The sequence below is a fragment of the Populus trichocarpa genome, chromosome 15 (assembly GCF_000002775.5).
Source record: "Populus trichocarpa isolate Nisqually-1 chromosome 15, P.trichocarpa_v4.1, whole genome shotgun sequence".
Taxonomy (NCBI): domain Eukaryota; kingdom Viridiplantae; phylum Streptophyta; class Magnoliopsida; order Malpighiales; family Salicaceae; genus Populus; species Populus trichocarpa.
The window spans coordinates 14,338,261-14,359,421 of NC_037299.2; the positions used below are offsets into that span (position 1 = coordinate 14,338,261).

Genomic DNA, 21,161 nt, shown 5'->3' on the forward strand with positions numbered 1-21,161 from the left:
GAGTCATTTTCAATCCAACTCACCAAAATGTTTAAAGTCTTACGAAATTGTGCCGGTACATTCTAGGACTCGTGTCTAAAATCAAAATAATTTGTCATCTTCCATACATAAAGGGAGATCATGTCCACACGAACATAAAGTTGAATAATCATTATTTTTTTACAAAATTTCCATAGGTCTGTTTTTTAGATAATAGTCAAGATTTTATTAAGATTTTGGCTAAAAAAGAATAGCCTAGGAGACAACAGAAATAATTAAAAGGAGAAAGAAAAGAAAACATACGTACAGGCGTGGAATCTGAAACACGGGGGAGAAGACAATAACCAGACAATTTCCTAGGTCTTTTACCTTTTCCTTTCATTTTTCACTGCAATCGTCATTTGTCTTTGCATGCATAAGCCAAAATATGAGACCGACATGATGGTCCACCAAAATGTGAATGCTATGGGGTTGCCATTTCTCCAGTGCCAAAGTGAAAGCACCCCCACAAACCAAGCTTTTGGCCACGTTTTATCTCCATGTAGACCGTAATTAAGATGTTTTTCAGAGGGAAATCTTGTTATATTAGACTATTGATCGACGACCATTTCTATCAACAACCGTATCCATTTCTTTAGTCCATTATTGCTGCAAGATATAGCTTAAAATCCTTGATTAGTTAGTCTTTAATTATCCAATGTTTCCATTCCAACAAAGTTATGATGAATTTTGGTCCCAAATCTCCTCTAATCCCTACCAAGAAGATATTGATCAAGATCAGCATCAGATCTTGGGCCAAGATTCCCTTCATGGAATTAGTAACCTAAACAACTCATCAGTGGAAGAAGTCCCGCAGGCACATACAATATTAGCAACTTCAAATGCTAATGATGATAGTGGAAATATTAGATGTGATGAGAAGAAGGTTGCTCGAAAGGAAATCGAACGGCAAAGGAGGCAACAAATGTCCACTCTTCATGCCTCACTTCGAAACCTCCTCCCTCCTGATTCAATCAAGGTCATGAAACTGTTTTGCTTTACTTAATTTCTTCCTTCATTATGTAGCATATAAATTTACTAGCTAGGTTTTCATATATAATTATGGCAGGAAAAGAATATATAAAAGATAAAAAAAAAAAATTGTGATAAATGACCACCCCAATTACCATATTTAAACATATTGTCTCAATGGCTACATATTCTTTTTCTTGAGGTTGGTGTTCTTGATTTACACTTGGTCATGCTTTAAGGGTTTTTCTTGATATTGGGAAATCTTGCAGGGAAGGCGCTCAATTTCTGATCACATGAGTGAGGCTGTGAAATGTATTAAGCATCTAAAGAGTAACATCCAAGATTTAAGTGTCAAGAGAGATAAGCTCAAGAACTTGTCCAGCTCAAGTACTTTTGAGCACGGGACTGAGATTTCAGACCATAATTTGCTGGACAGTGTTACGGTCCGCCATTATTTGGATGGATTGGAGATTGTTTTAACTAGAGGCCCTGGAGAGGAAGGGATTCTTCTATCAAGAGTGCTAGAAGCAGTGCTTGAAGAGGGATTTGATGTTGTTGGATGTACTTCAACCCAAAAAGGTCAAAGGCACTATACCACTATCCAATGTCAGGTATTGCAATTGCCAAAGTTCATTTCTTTCTAAGTTTTGTAATTGAATGATATTTGCTTTAACTTTACTACTACATCCAACAACATTTGGTCTTCCATTGGTGAATTTCCCTTGCAGGCTAGCAATCTGAATTGCATTGATGCAGATAGGCTGAAAGGGAAGCTAATTGATGTGATCTCATTGTCAAGATATGAGTGATTGACAACATTACACTCTGCATGCCTTGAAATGGCTCGTGTCTTCTCTCTCTTTATTTTTTTTCCTCAATTTTGGCCTCGTTTATGAACCCTAGATTTAAATTAGTTGTGCTTATATATGCTAGCTTGCTGCAAATATATGGTTCAACTTTGCAGGTTAACTTCTTTTGATAGGAAGTGTGTAACTATCGTATCAATTTCATGAACTCTTTGCAAACTATGTCAGTAGAAGATTGCAGGTTAAATTGGTAAGACCACAAACATAAAACATCAAAGGCTGATCTTAATGGCAAGCGAACACTCATAAGAGAGTACTGAGCATGAACATAAAGGGCCACAAAGTTTATTCTTGAGATATATAACTTTAGATTTGGATCTTCTCACGTTCCTGAAACATGACGGATCATGCTATAAAATCTGAATCTTTGAATATTCAAATCCATAGTACAGTTTTGAGTTCATACATGGATAATTAATAGTTATTAAAATATGTGAAGTTGTTTGAATTGAAGATAAAATCAATTTTCAATGGTTAAGATTTTATTAGGAGGATAAAATCAATTTTCAATGGTTAAGATTTTATTAGGAGCACGATCCATTATGTTCTCAAGAACATGAGAGGATCTAATGTAAATGTGCACCACTCAATTTGAAAATCATGATAAAATACACCATTTATATATGATTTGAAATCAAATCATCCTTCATACTTGGTATTGAATAAAATTGCATTTACATTAATGTAGCTATACATAGTTCGTATATGGGAAATGGTTGCATTTGTAGTTTCATGCATGCGCGCATGTGTGTACAGCTTACATTTCTATATACCTTCACTTGTTTTGGTATTCCTTCAGAGAGAGATGTGAGGCGTTTTACTATTATTTAGGAATCACAATATGTTAATATTTACTAGTATAGCATATATAATTGTTAGAGTAATATAAAAATTACTCCTATGACTTCACTCAATAAATTAAGCTTTTGAATTGAGATATTTTTTGACAATATTTAATTTACTTAGTTACTTCTCCCATGTATAAGTTGAAAACGTGCTAACTTGTGTTCTTGTACAGTTATGTCAAATTATAATAAGCATCATGTAACATTTAGTGGTTGACCTTGCTATGGAATGATAGCAAATCCGAACTTACTGAACTTAACTAGATCTCCCATGAAGCATTGTCTCCATAAGTTTTTAAGAGTTTGTTCTTATGAAAGATATGCTTTCATATAGAGGAGAAGGATTAGGTTTATTGTTACAACCATACAGACTAATCAAAGCCCTTGAATTATCCTCTTTAAGGATCAGGTTTATTTTTTAGTCTCTGTAGGAATTAAGGAGTCTAATGAGGCTGAACTGATATTGTAATCAAAGCCCTTGAATTATCCTCTTCAAGGAATGGATTTTTTGGAAGAAATTCATTATTGAGTCTGATTTTGCCTCTGTTGTTATTTGGATGAACAAGCATCCTATTAGACCTTTGAAATATCATGACTTATTCATTTCGACCTCTCGTTATGCTGTTCTTTTGGATTCTGTGTCTTGTTTTCATGTTTTAAGAGAAGCAAATCATATGGCTGACAATCTTGCCAAGCAAGAGGTTAATAGAGTAAATGAGTTTCTTGCTTGGCTCTGATGTTCTTCTTTTTTGCTCTGCTTTTTCCGGATAGATATTTTTGGTTGTTGTGATATTGAGGGTATCTATGAAGATTAAACATGTTTTGTTAATGCTTCCGTGGGTGGTTTGAGTTATTACAGAAGATGGGGATCGATCTGGACTTACAATTGATGTTCCAGAGACGATAACTTTAGTTATTCGTGATGGCTTTATTTTAGGATTCGGAGCTTTGTTGCCTTAACTTGCAGCAGGTTCATCTCCAAGTTTTTTTTTCTGGATTTATTTGTATTATTTTTCAATTCTTAGATAGAGAAAAATTAGAGTTTGTTGGATTCTGATTATGAAAGTGAAAATTACCGTTCATTCTATTTCCAACTATTAAAATGAGTTTTTTTTATATCACAAGTTTATGAAATGAAAGAAGTTAGTAATTGTTTGAAGCTTCAATATTAAATGAAAAATTAAATCTAAAATAACAAAACTAAAGCTAACTTGGTTTGATTTTGGTTTTTTGGGTCATTTTATGAGTATTTGAAGTTTATGAAATGATTTATGAGTGTTATAAATGTATTGATGATATGTTTTCGGATTAAAATGATTTAAAAATTAGGTTTTTTAACTAAAAAAATCAATGTTTGATTTTCCAGCAATTACTGTGTTAGCTGGAATTTAATCTTACAAACGACGTGTTATTTATTTATTTTTAAAAAAAAAGAAACAAAGTTGTGCTGAAGCCCACCAACACTTCTGAGCTATTCATTGCTATGCCCCAAGCAAGCTGGTTCAAGTATTAATTTATGTAAGCTTAATTATACTGTAATATGCAGCACTACTCTTGATTTTTAAGATTCATGTGTGGAAAATGCTTTCACTAAACTCCAAGCTTCAATTACTCAAATCTGAGATCTCAGCTCTTTGTTTTTGCAAGAGCACTGTTGTCCTGTAAGTAGAGAATTTTTAAGCTATTTGTAGATTATTTAAAACAAAAAAAATATACATGACATTCTATATTATTAATCAAGCGTTGAAAACATTTCAGTTAATTAAATCATCTTAATTAAATTCATTTCATATCGATCCCCACTTGCTTTCATATAATTATATTTGGAAGGAGACAGCAAATGATATGTAAGAATATGCTCACATTTTGTCATTCGTTTCCAAAGAGACAGACGTATATATATATCCCATTAATTTCAGAGTCCAAATTAATTGATAATAACCCTTCTTGTAAGGAGAAGGTCTTCAAACCAAATCAAATTAGAATATATCCTTGTGATGTGATTGATTTGATTCCCATTATATATGATTAGAGATCAAATTGGAATAAAAAATCAATAATTTGTTTATAAAGAATTTCTCAAAAAGTCAAAGGGAGAGCTAGCAAACAACAAAGGGCTTCAAGGAATAAAAATTAAAGGTAGATTCAAAGATTCTTTTTTAAAAAAGTAATATAAAATATTGAGAATGAGCTATTCATTATAAAATTTAAAATTCAATATGAAAGAGGATTATAATTATTTTTGTGCAATCCAATCAATCAAGATGTGTATACATGCGTAATATGTAAATTGTATTTTCTAGAGTAGAACAATATTTCTTATACCTCCTTGTTGTTTTCAAAGGCAAGGGTAATGATATGGGCTGCTCTTGGAAGTTTGCAAATATGATGGGCTTGAGGCCTTGAGATAGGTTTAAGGATTACCATGCAAAGCCTAGCTACTGATCATTAATTAATTAGTGGTCTAATAAAAAATAATAAGGGTGATTATTTTCGGTTTAATTTGATTTTTATCAAATAAAAATAAAAAAATCAAATTTTTTTAAAAATAAAAACCGAAATCGGTTCAGTTTTTTAGGACAAAACCCGGTTCAAACATGTTTGGCTCGTTTTTTTCGGTTTGGCTCAATTTTGGCTCGATTTTTTCCGTTTGGCTCAGTTTTTTCCGGGTTTTTTTGGTTTTGGGTTCGGTTCGGTTTTTTCGATTTCAGGCTTATAAAACCGAACCGGTCGGTTTTTTCAAAATTTTAATCAGTTTTTTTCACGGTTCGGTTTTTTCAATTTTTTTTATGGTTTTCTCGATTTAATCAGTTTTTTAATTTTCTTTCTCACCCCTAAGAAACAGTGAACACAGTCATTTTAGGCCAATTCACTTGGCTTTTTTCTTTTTCTTTTTTTGGATACAAATGTTGCCAGAATATCAAAATCGAAGACCCAAAAAAACAAAGTATCTAACAACAACTGAGAAATTAAAAAATAATTTTAGAGCATCTGTAGTTCAAATGGCCTTGATACCCAGAATCAAAATGTACATGAATTGTTTTCTTCTTCTTTTGGGTCTAAAAAGTTGAAAACTTTGGAGCAACGAGTTTACAATCTCATTTTTTTAATATGGATAATATGTAGAAGTCAGGCCGTTGATTCCTTGGCATATCCCAGTATTAATGTATATAATTATAAGTAGGTGGTGTATGAGAATGTAATAGTGATTGTTTTTTAAAGTATATTTTATTTGAAAATATATTAAAACAATTTAAAAATATTAAAAAATAATTTAAAATAATAAAAAATGATGAAACTCGCTTCCAATAACCTTTTATTCTAGTATGAAAGAGTTGGAAACAAGCTGATAGTAATTAATTGGCTTTTATGATTAATGACCTTTCCAATTAATGATTTCGTTACCCTTTTATTCAAACAAATATTTTCAATTCCTTTGGAGGTTAAGGTATCTAATAGACTGCATTAAAACACTAAAAAAGGAGGTTAAGCAAAATTCATCCCATATGATATCATCATGTCTCTTTCAATAGAACAAAATATTGTCACTAGCTAATAGACTAATTGTATTTTACATCATTTAAACAGATAGATTAATTCTTAAGTAATAATTAATTAATTAATTAGTAAATCTACATTTCCAATGGGAGAAAAGGAGGTTAATACTTTATAGAAACAAACAAGCACTGGAATACAAGGCTGCATTTTGTCTTCACCACTAGACTCCTTCCCTGGTGTTTTGAACTCTACAATATTTCTGCTTCTACTTTGCTTGACTCACCCTTTCCTTTCTTTCAATACTTTGCTCCTTTTCACTGCTTATACATCTTCTTGGCCATGTCTTCTCTTGCAAAAAAAATGATTTTGAAATGTTTTTGTTGTGTCGCCCGAAAAGAAGAACCAAATATCAGGTACGTTAGATATGGTTTTTTAATGTACTTTTCACAATTTAAGGTTATGCAGATTAAATGATTTGTACTAAGTTTTCCTCTTTTTTCTTAGTGCACAGAATAATAGTAGGGAATATCCATGGGAAATCTACACCCTCAAGGAGATTCTTCATGCCACAAACAACTTTCATGATGATAATAAGATTGGAGAAGGTGGATTCGGAAGCGTTTACTGGGGTCGGACAAGTACTGGCATTGAGGCAATATATATAATCATGGCCACCTTTTTTTTTCCTTTAATTTTCAATACATAGTTTCTTTGAGGCATAACAGACTATATAATCTATTCTCTTGGATTGTTAATTATATGTTTCAATTTGCTTGTGCAGATAGCAGTTAAACGATTGAAGGCAATGAGCGCAAAGGCAGAGATGGAATTCGCGGTGGAAGTTGAGATACTTGGGAGGGTGAGGCATAAGAACTTGTTAGGTTTGAGGGGATTTTATGCAGGTGGAGATGAAAGGCTGATAGTCTATGATTACATGCCTAATCATAGCTTGATCGCCCATCTACATGGCCAACTCGCTGTCGACTGCTTACTTGATTGGCACCGGAGAATGAACATTGTTATTGGATCAGCTGAGGGAATAGCGTAAGTAAATTAATCATCAATTTTTGTTGAGAAATTAATTTGTTTATAAATTTATTGTGTCACTTGTTTGAAAATTAGGTACTTGCACCATGAGGCCAATCCTCATATAATACACAGGGACATAAAGGCAAGTAATGTTCTTTTAGATACAGAATTTCAAGCAAAAGTAGCAGATTTTGGTTTCGCAAAGTTGATGCCAGAAGGGGTTACTCACATGACCACTAGGGTAAAGGGAACCCTAGGATACTTGGCTCCCGAATATGCGATGTGGGGGAAAGTTTCAGAGAGTTGTGATGTTTATAGCTTCGGAATTTTACTCTTAGAGATCATCAGTGCGAAAAAACCATTAGAGAAGCTCCCTGGAGGGGTTAGGCGTGACATTGTTCAATGGGTCACCCCATATGTCCAAAAGGGTGCCTTTGATCATATTGCTGACCCCAGGTTGAAGGGAAGATATGATCGAGCACAACTTGAGACAGCAATCATGATCGCGATGCGATGCACCGATAGCAACCCGGAGAATAGACCTAGCATGATGAAGGTGGTGGAATGGCTGAATGGTGGCCTAGGAAGGACAAAAGGGGTGTCGGTTGTGGAAGACATGGTTGATGAAGATGAAGAACAAGACTATAATGGTATGAAATATGATGATGACACCGATTATGATGGGTATGATGGAACGGAAAAAGTCAAAGAGAGAAGGACATGGCAGCATCGGAAATGACGTGAATTATATAATGTTAAATTTATTTGGGAATTTAGAGTATTCCAAGCTCTATTCTTGTGTTTGTTATTTTTCAATTAATGTAAATAAAAGGGTTGAATCACAATGTGGGATCATCCAATTCTTTAGGGGTTTTTTCCAGTTTTGTCTACAGCTTTTTTTTTATAATAATTAATTTGATTTATTAATGAAACAGTTATTCAAATAATGATAATGAAAAATATAATGAATTTAAAAAAAAAATTGAAAACAAGTCCAATATTTACAGTATATCAGTAATGATAACTATCATTTTATAACATCAAATTGTTTACAAACTAATTCAAGTCTCCAAGTAACCTATATTAGAAGGCATTGTTGACTTTCAATAGTTATCATCATATAATTGCTTATGTTGTAAGAAACGTGTATTAAAAAAATTGTGTAGAAAGAAAAAAATTGAGTTTGTCTTTCGGCTGTCAGCAACAAGCCTGAAAAACTCCAAAGAGATGGATGGCTAGGAACAATATAATTTGCTAATTTTTTTTATTTTTTTTATTTTTGCAATTTCTTGTGTTATACCTTTAGGTAGCATTCCATTGTCTCTATAAAGATGGACAAATGGTTTTGGGATTTATATTTGTTAGAGTCTCAACTCCAAATTAATTCTATAAGATCAGTTTATTTTATGCAAGATTAAAGAAAGAGAGTACTAACTACCATTTTGTAATTCAAAACTTGCCAAAAACTCTAAGCGTCTGGGCAAAAAAATGTTCGTGTACTGTAGAGCATGACTACTTTTACTATGGGCTTGCACGGTTCTTCTTGGTTCGTCTGCTTCCCGCGAGATCTCATTATTCCATGCTCAGATGGCCATGTGAGTTGCTTCTGGAGTGTTGACTATTTTGTCTTATGTGTAAAGCAATTATGTGATTTTTCTTAGGCTTGGGTTCCTTCTGGTTTTTTTGGTTTGGTCGTGTCTCATGTTTAGAGGAGTGGACCCAGAGAAATGATTGTGCATTAAATGTTATGCTTACTTGGCTGGGTGTTTGTCTCCTGGGTAACATTGGGTTGCAATGGATCTGAAATCTGTATGATCAGTTGGGGATTTCCAGTGCCTTGCCTCTCTTATTTTTCCTATACACCTGTTTTGATGTGACCAGGTTGGTTTTCAGTACTGTTCTGGTTTTGTTTGTTCCTTAATGCTTCCTGTTATGTCATTTGGGGTCCTGTTTCATTGCTTTTTTTTATTGTATTATGCTACTGTTGTTCTTGGACTTCCAATCATTTTTTTTCATTGGAGAGTGTATGTGTTTACAGTTGCATCTCTTCTTCGTTTTTTTTTGGGTTCGTCTCTCTTGTGACTGGTGTCTATCTCTTTCTGATTGATCTTTCTAGTTAGAAATTGTTCTTGCTTGAGTTTTTCTAGTTGCAGCTTTCGCCATGTTCTGCTCCTTGGCTTATGTACCTTTGTGTTGTCTTGCTTTTGTTTGCGGTCATCTTAGTATTTTGAGTTGCTTTCGTTGAATATGCAGACTTGTGTGGTTTGCGTTGTTTCACTGAGGGATTGCTTCCCGTTTTTGTTTGCTGGACTTTGATCTCTTCTCTGTTGGTACTCTCTCCTGGGCCTTTGGCAGGTTCTTCTCATTGCCTTCTATTTCTTCCCTTCATTGTTGTTTCATCTTGTGCGTTGCTTTCTGCGTCAGATGCATTCTTGGCATGCTTCTTGCACGTTGTTGTTGTTGGCAGCCTGGTTTGGATAACATTTATCACAGTTGATTCATTGTAGGGTTCATCATTCGCTCACTTCTTTCTATTTAGCCTTTCAGCTCTGCTCAATTATTTTTGTCAAGGTTGAATCTTTAAACTTTATGTAATGAAACACAGGGAGATGAAAAACAACATAGATATTTGAAGATCACAGATTGTTCATTGGTTTGTCATAGAATATCTAGGTACACAGTTTGATTTTGTCTATCTTGATTGCTCCATTGCTTCATCTTTTTCTGCATATATCGGTGTTCCTTTCACCCACAATAATTTCGGCTTCTTATCCATCATCGTTCCATTTTCTCTTTCAGCTATATCTCCCATTAATTTATCTACAATCAACACTTGTAGTTACATTTTCATGTAAGGGAACTAGCATTCCATTTACATTTGCGGGATTTTGCAAGGGCACAGGCTAATCAGTGGTTCACCTCAGCCATCCTTGCTCTGTTTTTCGAGCCTGCAAAGGGGAACGTGAAAAGAATCCCAAATTACACGTAATGCCACCATGTCCATAATGAGGATGGGCCTTCTCTAGGCTTCAGCTAAAATTAATAATTGGTGTTTGCCATTTCAGGCAAGCCCTTAAACCCACTAAAACGACCCGTTTGATTTTTATAATTTAAACTTAAAGGGAACAGAAAGCAGAAAGACAGATAGATGGAAGGCCCATCAATAATGAAGGCCCATAAATAATGAGGATGGGCCTTCTCCAGGCTTCAACTATCATTTTCTTTTTTCTTAAGCCCAAGAAAGCAGAAAGACAGATAGATGGAGGTTGCATAGAAATCATAGCCTGGTATTTATCGAGAGATTATATAGGGTTTTGGTGGAAATTATATTATGTGGAGGTCATTGTCAAGAATAAATAAACAAAATGACAAAGTATATATGTTAACCGGCCGTGTGGAACTCATTTTTGTAACACTCCATCACAATAGAAACAAACTTTCAAGAAAAGAAATACAAATCTGTGTTTCATTCTTGATATATATGCAATTAGTTTTTTTTAGTTGTTTGACTCAGAAAAATTATATATAAAATCATTAATAATAGTACTAATTTTATCTAATCATTTAATCTTTTGAGTTGAGTTAATTTATCAAAAAAGGTGTAATATATCGTTAATTTATAAATATATCAATAAATTTTATTTAACACTTTAAATATTTAAATTGAATACTTATTTGTTAGTCATTAATATTAAAGTCTGTTTGTGAGTGTGGTTGCAATTGCTTTTCAAAGTGTTTTCGTGCTGAAATGCATTAAAATAATGTTTTTTTATTTTTTAAAATTATTTTTGAGATCAGCGCATCAAACCGGTCCAAAATATAAAAAAAATAATTTTTAACAAAAAACAATTTGAATTTTTAAAAATATGATTTACACCGCGTTTCCAAACACTGCCTAAAATCCGACCATAAAAACACATCAAGCATCAAACTAATCTTTTGATTAGAGCTAGTTGTTTATCGAATAATTAAGATACGTGCTATTCCTTCCTAGTTTGGGCTGCTATGTTGGACTAGTTAATTTTAGAAATATGCATTCAAATACGAAAAAAACCAATTACTCCAATACATGTCATTTTCATATATACAAGCAAGTTAAGTCTATACGTGTCATCTTATCCTCACGTAGGAATTAAGGAAGGCAAATTTAATTAGTGAAATATTGAAAATTCTCCAAATAAATTCAGTGAAAAATATAGATTTATTTTTATTTATTTTGTATATTTCAACTAATTGTGTGTCAAATTCTAATAACTAATTATCTTGTCTAAATGTAAAAATAATTATCCTACAGTCTCATTTTAATTAAATGTCCAAATATCTAACACTTGAAGAATATATGATAATATATAATCATACTTTCGTTCACTTTTCCTTAATTATATTAATCCTATACGTACCATATTCTCTAAATTTACTAAAACCAAAAGTATTAAATATTATAAATTAATATGATTAGGGATAAAACAGAAATTAATAACATATTAGATATTAATGATGGTTTGTAATTAATTACTATATAATTTTGATTTCTTCAAGAGTAAGTTCTTCTAGTTTCATGAGAGGATAAGAGATACGAGGAGTGCATGAATACATAGGTTCATTTCATCTCATCTCGTCGTTTACTTACCCTCAGCAAGATCTCCACATATTTCATTATCAAACTAAAAATCCAAGAGAAACGACAAGAAAATAGAAGAAATAAGATTTTGTGTTTGTGAATGATTAATCATAGTTCTTATTTTTTGTGCTCGACATCCTGGCACGTAATTATGGAAGAGGATCTTAAGTAAAGTATCATTTAATTACTATCTCAAAAGATCTGAAACTAGGAATCCCAACTCAATCTGATCATGCTTTCTTGTCATCATCTGCCCCTAATGGCTCTAAATTAGCCAACTCGAACAGGCCAAAAGGTGAGCTAATCCTGCAAGTAATGCTGGCTATTAAATATTATCATTTGATTAACCTTCATTCTTCACTGTTATTTAGATATATTAATTTAACCTAGAAATATTCTTTTATAATCAAGCAGCAAGCACGAAAAATTAAATGGGGGTGTAGCCCTAGGTATGTAGATGGAGGTGTTGTGATTGATAGAGATATCATCATAAAGAAAAAACTTTTAAGCCTCGATTGGCTAAATTAAAAGGGTGTGATTATTGTTTTTTCTATCAAATAATTAGTGGGGAAACCGGTTGAACTGTTGCTTTGTTGTTTTTGCTATTGTTTTTGAGCGAGCGAGCATTGTTGCAAGGTATTATCTTTCTCATCACTTGCTTCTTCTTGTTCAGCTTGACAATGACACGATTTATAATGCAAACAATATGGAAGTTTGTCCTCACCATATTCAAATAAATTAAAAAAGGGAGTAGGGTTTGCATGGAGACATTGGATAGAGACTCCTCATGTGCATAAATTTATTATTGGTCCCAACTAGTGACAAGTATAAATCTATCGAGTCTCTATGAAGATTTTATTAGGGTTTTGATTAGTTATTGAGGAAACATGCATGTCCAGGTGTATGGACAGGATCCAGCTACAATTGGAATCAAGGGATCAGATTTCATCTCTTTCTAGTCGAATCGTACGTGTGCCCTACTTCTTTTTGGTAAATCCTATGTTGCTAATGACTTTAATTACTTGAATTGGATTTAGCTAATATATAATGGCTTTGGATGCATTCAATCATGTTCTCTCTATGGATAAAGTTTCCTGTCTTTATTCTTTATTTTTGGGTTATTGTGTCCAATAGTGTGTGTGTGTGTATATATATATATATGCGCGCGCGCTCTTGTTTTAAATGTAATTTATTAACATTCATTAATTCACATGCTATTGTTTTACAAACTAAATTGTAATTAACACAAACCATTAAATGTAATTTAACTACAATTGTGATTAGTGATCTATCTTTTAATTATGAAGGATTAATTTGGGATCCGATCGATCCACATGTAATATATTGTGGTTTTGAGCTTTTATTTAACATTCGATCTCTGAATATATATATATATATATATATATATATATATATATATATATATATAAACAAACGGGGTGGTCAATCATAAGATAATTAAGTAAATTAAAGTTGTGATAATTAAGGCGAAAGGAATCAATGGCTGGCAACAAGAGCAGAACATGAATTTTAAGGGTGATAGCTAGCTAGCTAGCTAGACACGAGAATAGTACAGATCAAGAAGGGGGAGAGCAGGTGGGAGTATCCATGAAGAAATCCTAAGAAATGTCGTTTAATGAGAGGAGAATATAATTTGCTGGGACAAGAAAAAAAAAACAGAAAATAATTATTATCTTGTAAGAAATAAATAAAATGGTTTGGAAATTAGAGGGAGCGATACCAAGACAAGCAACAAATGTTTCCACGTGATGCGGGCCTTTTGGAAGGGAGTACGGGAAGGGGACTGTCATTGTCCTTACTTGTGGCGGCTGTGGAGGTGCACCCCCAACCCAAAAGAAATTAAAATTTTAAAAATATAATTGCCGGTTTTAATTTCTAATAAATTTGCAAGAACTTATTTTAAAAAAATAATTTTAAAACTTATATAAATCATGTTCTACATCAAACTAATATCAAAGAATTAATTCAACCAAAAAATTTAAGTTATTAGATGAATTTTCAAGATATAATTTATATTATTTTTTAATACACCTTTTTAATGAAAACTCTCTGAATTTGAAACTTGTAAAGTCTTACACTACCTTCTGCTTAATTTTTATCAAATAAATAAGGATGATGAGATTTGAATCCGTGACCGTTTGGTTATCAAAACTTTAATATCATGTCAAAAAACCATCTCAACTCAATTGTTTAAGTTGGTAGAAGATATTCTAAGAAATAATTTATATTATTCTATAATATATACAAACACACACAGAAATCCTTGTTTTACCATTTTAAGAATATAGTCTAACGGATTAAAAAAAAATTGCAAGTAATTCTTATTACCTAACTATACAGAAAGACTAGTTTTACCCATTTTCTCAGTACCTGGATTGTGCTATTGACAGGCTCGAAAATCTATGCGTAGATAGAATTATTACTAAAATGATAAACTTGTCCTTTTAACGATGTAATAGTACTATGGGAACACCAGTCGAGGACTGTTTTGTTATTTTAATTTTTATGTTTAACATATTTGGTGTGCTGGTAGCATTTCAAGCACAAATTCTTTTTAATTTGCTACTTACAAGCTGCACTCACTTCTTTTTTTTTTGGTTTCATTAAAGGTGACTAGCAGCTACCCTCTAATTCATACAATCGACCAATAAATTTCATATAAATTCTCACTTTTTAAAAAAAAATTAAAATAATATTTGATTATTATCTCGTGATAAAATAAATAAAAATATTAGAGACAGAAAAGATATATTTCTTTTTATTTGTTGTTTTGAAAATATAAAAATTTATTTTAAAACTATTTTAAATATAGATTTAATCAAAGATTGTTTTGTCTTTGTGATTTTTATGGTATGACATGCACTTAATCAAACAATACATAAATTCCATCCTAATTCTCTTAGAGTCAAAAAATTATCTTAACCTAATAGCTTAAACTGTTAGGTGAGGTCCGAAGATATGATTTATATTATTCTCTAACACGCCTTCTCAAATGAAAGCCCTTTGGGCTTGAAACTTGCACAGGTCTATATAACCTTGTGTTTGATTTTTATCAAATAAATAGGGGTGGTGAGATTCGAACTCGTGACCACTTAGTTATTAAGGCTCTGATACCATTTCAAAGAACTATCTTAACCTAATAGTTTAAGCTGTTAGATGAGGTCCCAATATATGATTTATATTATTCTCTAACACTTACATTTGAAGCCTTCCAGTGAGAAAAGAAAACCAAAGGAGAAAGAATTCAAGAAACTATGATCCAGATGAAATATTAACTTCATTTTTCAATTTATTTCTCAAGATATCTCCATTTCTTGCCCTGCCCTGCCCTAAAACACCTCAGTTTTATAGGTTGTGTGATTCTGACCCCAGTTCAAGAAATAAAACTAATTAACTAAATTAACCATGATTAAATAATTGAGTGAGCAAATGGTGAGCTCATATTTCATAGGAAATTGCACTCACACAACTATAGGTATGCTTCATTTTTAAAAAAATGGCAGCGTCTTAAAATATTAGCCAGAAAGAATGTTGCAGCATTTAAAGACAGAAACCACGACAAATGTTTGCAGGTATTCCCTTTCAATTCTATAATGCAAAACCTTCCAAATTTCCAGACACGAAAGAAGACAATAATAGTAAAAGCAAAATATAAAATATAAAATATATTTGGGCACAAATTAATACATTACAAGAAATTGCTCTGTCAATCCTCTGTATGGATTCTAGCAACCTATTCCTCTGAATCATTCAACTGGTGGGCCATTTCTTGAATTGGATTTACTAGGCTTGATATTTTAAATTTTTTTAAATGGGGTTTTGGATTTATCAAGAGGTCCTAAACCCTAGCATCACGTAGGGCCAGGAAACTTGAGATAAAGAATGACTATTGGTTGATGTTTTCCATGACGTTTTATTTAAGGGCATTAAATCATTTTTTTTCTTTTTTATTTTTGTGTGAGAACTTGATGAATAGTTGAATTATTTAGTTCTATAATTATTTAGCACATGAAGGGTACTTTAAGGGCCCTCCTACAAATCATATATATATATACAATAACAACATTTGATTAAATTGAATCATATAATAGGTGATCTAGTGATAATAGATTGAGATTAAGGGGTTTACTTTCCTTATAATCTGAGATTTGAATTATGTGGTTGCTAATATGATGGTAATTGGAGACTTACATGGTCGTTAACTTCAGGGCCCGTGAGAATAGTCGAGGTGCGCGTAAGTTGGCCCGAACACCCATATTTTTTCTCAATTAAATTGATTGAAAAGAGAAAATTATGAAAAGTAAGAGTTCAGCTAAAATAAAGGGATCTCAAATTTGTCCGCCAACTATCCACCAATTCTATTACATGTCCCCAAACTAAAAGCTTCTTCATTTGAATCCAAAAAAATAAATAGATATTCCTCAATTATGCCCCCCAGGCACCCGTGTCTATTTATATTTGCAATAAAAATCGCATATCTATGCCATGAAATGTCACTGTTTTCAATGTTTCCTGTTTAAAAAGAGAGAGTGATGGCTTCATATGGAGGATCCAGTTGAGAATCGCACGATACCTTCGGGATCCAGTTGATGAAGGCTCTTGTGTAGGGACTACATTGAGAATCAGTTGATAGTTGGGGGACTAGTTTAGCTACCACGTGTGCAAGAGTGGTAACATTCGATTTGGCCTTTCCTCGTACAATTTAATCACATTTATTTGATCAAATGCAGAGGAGAAATGATAAATACTTTCACATGGAATTTAATAACTATTTCCATTAATCCAATGATTTATATTTATAAATTCAAAAGGTTGAAAGTTTTTTCAAAGAAAAAATTAAATTAATTTAGAATTTGTTCGGTCTGGTCTATCTTCTTCTTGACACTAGCTAGCAAGCATATCTGAATTTCTTTGTGGTCCTGATTTTTTGGTACTGAAACTCGTCATTTTGTCCTATTTACTCAGTCTTTGCATCCACAAGCTACATGAAAAGGCCTTTTCGGTTCTTACAGAGGAGGTAATTTTTCGTGCATGTTGGAAAATAATTTTGCTCATTCAATTATCTTGATTCTTTGAGAATTATGAACCAAATATGTAAATAAGAAGTTCTTTTACAAGAACCCAATTCATTAAATTAAAACAATTTTTGATTTGTTGATGTGATAGATCCCAACTCTATACATGTAGAAGAGTTGAAGTCATGTTGTAAAGATGAATTCAGCTAGCCCCAGAGAGAGGGATGGTGTTTTTTTTTTTTTTTTTTTCGTTGATGATATTGGATTATTTGATAATTAAAGCAATTTATAATGAAGAGAGGTATGTAATGCTACTACTGGCAATTTTTCTATATTATCAAGGAAAATACAAAAAATTAGCTAATCCAACTCTTTATTGGTCTATGATTGTACTTTTTGTTCATGACCAATAAATAAGTTAGCTAGTAATTAATTACCAGATCTATGGACATAAATAAGAATTGGCCTCTAATTACTTTTGAGATCTCTTCATGCACGGATGATGATCGATCTCCAAGTCTTAACAAAATTCCCATCTCTTTCCAGCTTCCTTTCTTTCCCTTTCGTCTCCTCTCCTCTCCCATCAACATCGCTTTCATTTTTTTTTTCCAAGAAAAAGACCAATAACATGCCCCCAAGTGCATTTGTGGGATACATCACTTGACCCACTTGTTCAGCTAAAACTTTGTTGATGAAGCCAGTTTGTGAACACCTCAAGTGTCTTCATGTCAGCTCGGTAATGCTTTTGTGTGAATTCGAGCAACATAGGCCATGTGAAATCTGGATATATTCTCGGATTGCATGTGTCCACTAATTCATGTGGTGGAGTTACCATCTTGTCATTCTTTGGACACAAAAAGAAAGCGAGGGATTTTCTTGGTGTTTGGCTGTTCACCACTGCTCGGTGCAAACAGCTCTTGTATATACCATTCGATAGAGCCTGCAAAAACAACAAAAGCCCACTAAATATCAGTACTTTTTGTAATCATTAATGCAAATTCGGTGATAATTTAAAGGAATTGTCAATTATCATCCACGTACGTGTAGGGCAATTCTATTTATTTATCTTAATAAAAAGGACGGAACCGCTTCACTTGTGCGAATAAAGTTAATATCTTACCATGAAGGTGTCACCAATGTTAACAACAAAAGCGTCAAAATTGGGGCTAATCGAACGCCATTCGTTGTCCACAAACACTTGAAGACCACCCACTTGGTCTTGATGAAGGATGGTCAAAGAAGTTGGATCACAATGAGGACCGGTGCCTAAAGTAAGGTCAGGTTTTTGGCATGGAGGGTAGTAGTTGAGCCTCATTATTGAATCATTCTCATCAAAGAATTCCCTGAAATGTTCTCTGCTCACACCAAGGCTCATGCCTAATAGCTCCATGATCCCTAGTGACAAAGTGCTCATGGCCTCACAGTAGTCCTGATACACACTCCTGATGAAAACAGAAGACGAGAAATCTTAGTGTCAAAGAGAACATTAACCAATCCCAATAGACAACATTGAACAAAACCAAATTGAACGGGGAAAAAAAATTGTAACATACCCGAATTCAGCGAAATCTTCCCCCATTCTGTTATGAAAGTATTCCTCGATGTGTTTTGATGAATTCTTCTCAGCTGTGTAGCGAAAAGAAAGCGTTTCTTTCCATGGAAGTTTAGAGGAAAACCTGCCAGTAAAGCTGCTAGCATATCCACAAGACTCGCCAATCTTTCTTTGGGCCTTTTGTTTCTCAGAAAGTGGCAATTCGAAGAAGGTGTCCATGTAATTATGAGCATGGGCAATGAGCGTTTTATCAACTCCATGATTAACAACTAGAAAGAAACCATGTTTTTGACATGCTTCACCAACAAGTCTTGAAGCTTCCACTGCAGCAACAGGGTTACCAGAGAGGAAATCACCCAAGTCTACAAGTGGGACTTGGAGTTCAGGTGCATTAATATTAGGCTTTTCATGGTCAGGCCAAATGAACTGCTGGGGTATGTTTGTCTGGTGTCGAAGAACTTGTGCATCAAAAACAAAAGACTTGCCATCATCTTTGCATTGATCCTGATCTTTTGGGTGGTGATGAGGGGTGGTTATGGATGGCATGGTTTTGATGCAATCTATTGCCATTGCATTACAAATTTTGTGGCAGGGCACGGTCTGTGTGTATATATATATATATGTATGTATGTATGTATGTATGTATGTGATTGTGATCGTGTGAGGTTTGAGAGGCAGGGAGGGAGAGTTGGTACTTAGCTCCTAGTTAAGATAAAAGAAAGAAGTGTACCGATGATGATAAAAGAAAAGCCAAGACCGCTCTCATTGGGGAAATCGGTGAGTCCGAATGTTGGAATCTTGTAGCTAGCTATCTTTCCCTCACTCTTATATGCTGTGTGGATTTTATTTTTGCAAGGAAGGGCTTGAGAAGAGGAGGGGATTTGCAGCGCAAGGGGTTGCTTAATGAGAAAATTAGGTGATAGACCAATTTGTTGGAGTTCTGTCCTTTTTATAGCTGCCAGGAAAGCTCTTCCCAATGGAGTTTTTTGTTTGGATGCTCTATGCTAGTGTCAGCAGGGCACTTTATTTTGTCTTGTATCAAGAGTGTGCTTAGACCTGTATTAAACCCATAACTTCCTGTTCTGTTTTTAAAATGCCGAAGCCCCCACCTGACATAGGTCCTCCCTCTATAGTCTTCTCTGCTTTCTTATTTGGGAGCAACACTAAGTTTACAAAAAAATAATGAAGGAAGAAGAAATCTGTTTTGAGGGGCCTAATTACCCTGTGAAAACAGATTTCTCCACTAAATAATCTCTCTCTCTCTCTACTCATTTCTCTTCCTCTTTTCCTTTCTCTCTTCTACCATTCTCTTATGTGACTCTGGACTTGTGACCCCATATCCCAACACAGCTTCATGCCTGATATACGTATATCCATCTCCGACATGTATTTCTCAAATTCTCTTAGATGTCTCCATATACTTCGAATGCCTAAATAGCATTCCTATCTGTGCTAGCTTACGAGCGTGTTCATCCATGTGTTTTTTTTTTCATTTCAAACTACAGTTTAAAATCGAGAGAATCATTTTGGTTGCTTTTCATTCGAACAACAGTTCGAAACGTACAAAAAAAACGTAAACAAACAGCTCCTTTACATCCAAAGTCAAACACACATGTTCTAGGGCAAAGCAAGCGGTCGAAGCAACCCAAACCAAACTTCTCACGTTACGTAATTAATAGAACAGAGAGTTTACTTAGCAGCATTGATGAGATATGGCAGAGAGCTAGCAAGAAAAGATGTAACATAGAACATGGAACCTAAGAGAGGTACTCGCGTTTTGACAGCCAAGTACTTTGTAACGAGTAGTTTTTGTAGCGAGGATGGCTAAGCAGAACCATTGCAAATACAACATAGGCATACAAGGAAAGAGACAAAGTAAAGAAACATTAATTGCCGTTCCTGTTTGAATCAGAAAGATCTTCCAGTTATAAGGTGACACAAACTAAAAAGTGGAGTGGTTCTCCTGTCATGGAAATAGCAAACTATAATGACTTGTAACAGGGACTCGGGCATGAGTAGCCTTGTAGTCAGCATCTATTAAGTTCGGTGGTAGGGTTTTGGCATGGGCATGGGGGGGTGTCCTCGAGCTAAAATGGCAGAAAGCAATAAAGGGTAAGCAATTAACTAGTGGCTAATTTCGATGTGCTTAATTACATGGTCCTAATTTAAATTAAAAGGGGGGAGATTTTATGTTGTTTTCACAAGTGTTTGAGCTTTCCCTTCTCTAATTGTTTCTTGAAAATGAGGCCAATATATGGTTATGCTTGTCAGGATGTTAATATTTAAAATGCAGCATAACCCCTGCCCAACTTCTTTCAAGTTCCCAAGAGGCATGCATGCTGTAATTTTTATTCTATTTTTTCCCTTTCACTTCTTTGAAAACAAGCGGAGGGACCGACCGAGGTGGTGCCATTATTAATCAGAGGCCAGCCAGGCCAAATCTGGTGTTACTCGGGCAGGGACATTTGATTCTTTCTTCTAACTTTTTTGGGACATTTTTTTGTTACTTTTTAGTTTGCTTATTTTATAGAGAATGAGCTTGAAAAGGCTAAAAAAAAAAACAGAGTTAAAGTGAAAGGAAAACAAATATCTGTGGTTTGGGACTGGTTTTGTTGATTCTGTGGTTAAGTAAATTTTCTTTTACGTTATCATGATCACTATCTTAGCTTTGCTGGATTAAATCTCAAGAGATTGACTTTGTTGTTAAGGAAATTTGTTTTTTAT

At 33.7% G+C, this 21,161-nt stretch overlaps 3 protein-coding genes and 1 long non-coding RNA gene across 4 annotated transcripts; 3 read left to right on the forward strand and 1 right to left on the reverse strand.

The window, feature by feature from the left end:
• Positions 1–486: 486 nt before the first annotated feature.
• LOC7454458 (transcription factor bHLH118) lies at positions 487–2,043 on the forward strand. The gene is made up of 3 exons (XM_002321830.3): positions 487–997; positions 1,260–1,601; positions 1,719–2,043. The coding sequence occupies exons 1-3, from the start codon at positions 677–679 to the stop codon at positions 1,797–1,799; spliced, it is 744 nt and encodes a 247-aa protein (XP_002321866.1). The 5' UTR covers positions 487–676; the 3' UTR covers positions 1,800–2,043.
• A 4,318-nt stretch (positions 2,044–6,361) lies between these two features.
• On the forward strand, positions 6,362–8,108 carry LOC7454459 (PTI1-like tyrosine-protein kinase At3g15890). The gene is made up of 4 exons (XM_024586509.2): positions 6,362–6,612; positions 6,704–6,851; positions 6,981–7,243; positions 7,322–8,108. Exons 1-4 carry the CDS (start codon positions 6,539–6,541, stop codon positions 7,965–7,967), a joined length of 1,131 nt encoding a protein of 376 aa, XP_024442277.1. The 5' UTR covers positions 6,362–6,538; the 3' UTR covers positions 7,968–8,108.
• A 238-nt stretch (positions 8,109–8,346) lies between these two features.
• Positions 8,347–10,026, forward strand: LOC112324340 (uncharacterized). The gene is made up of 2 exons (XR_002978143.2): positions 8,347–9,109; positions 9,482–10,026. It is a non-coding gene; the product is annotated as an uncharacterized LOC112324340 (long non-coding RNA).
• Positions 10,027–17,191: 7,165 nt separating this feature from the next.
• LOC7454460 (gibberellin 20 oxidase 1) lies at positions 17,192–19,354 on the reverse strand. Its single transcript, XM_002322396.4, has 3 exons — positions 18,439–19,354; positions 18,006–18,327; positions 17,192–17,825 (listed from the first exon to the last, which is right to left on the reverse strand). The coding sequence occupies exons 1-3, from the start codon at positions 19,005–19,007 to the stop codon at positions 17,559–17,561; spliced, it is 1,158 nt and encodes a 385-aa protein (XP_002322432.1). The 5' UTR covers positions 19,008–19,354; the 3' UTR covers positions 17,192–17,558.
• Between the last annotated feature and the right edge of the window lie 1,807 nt (positions 19,355–21,161).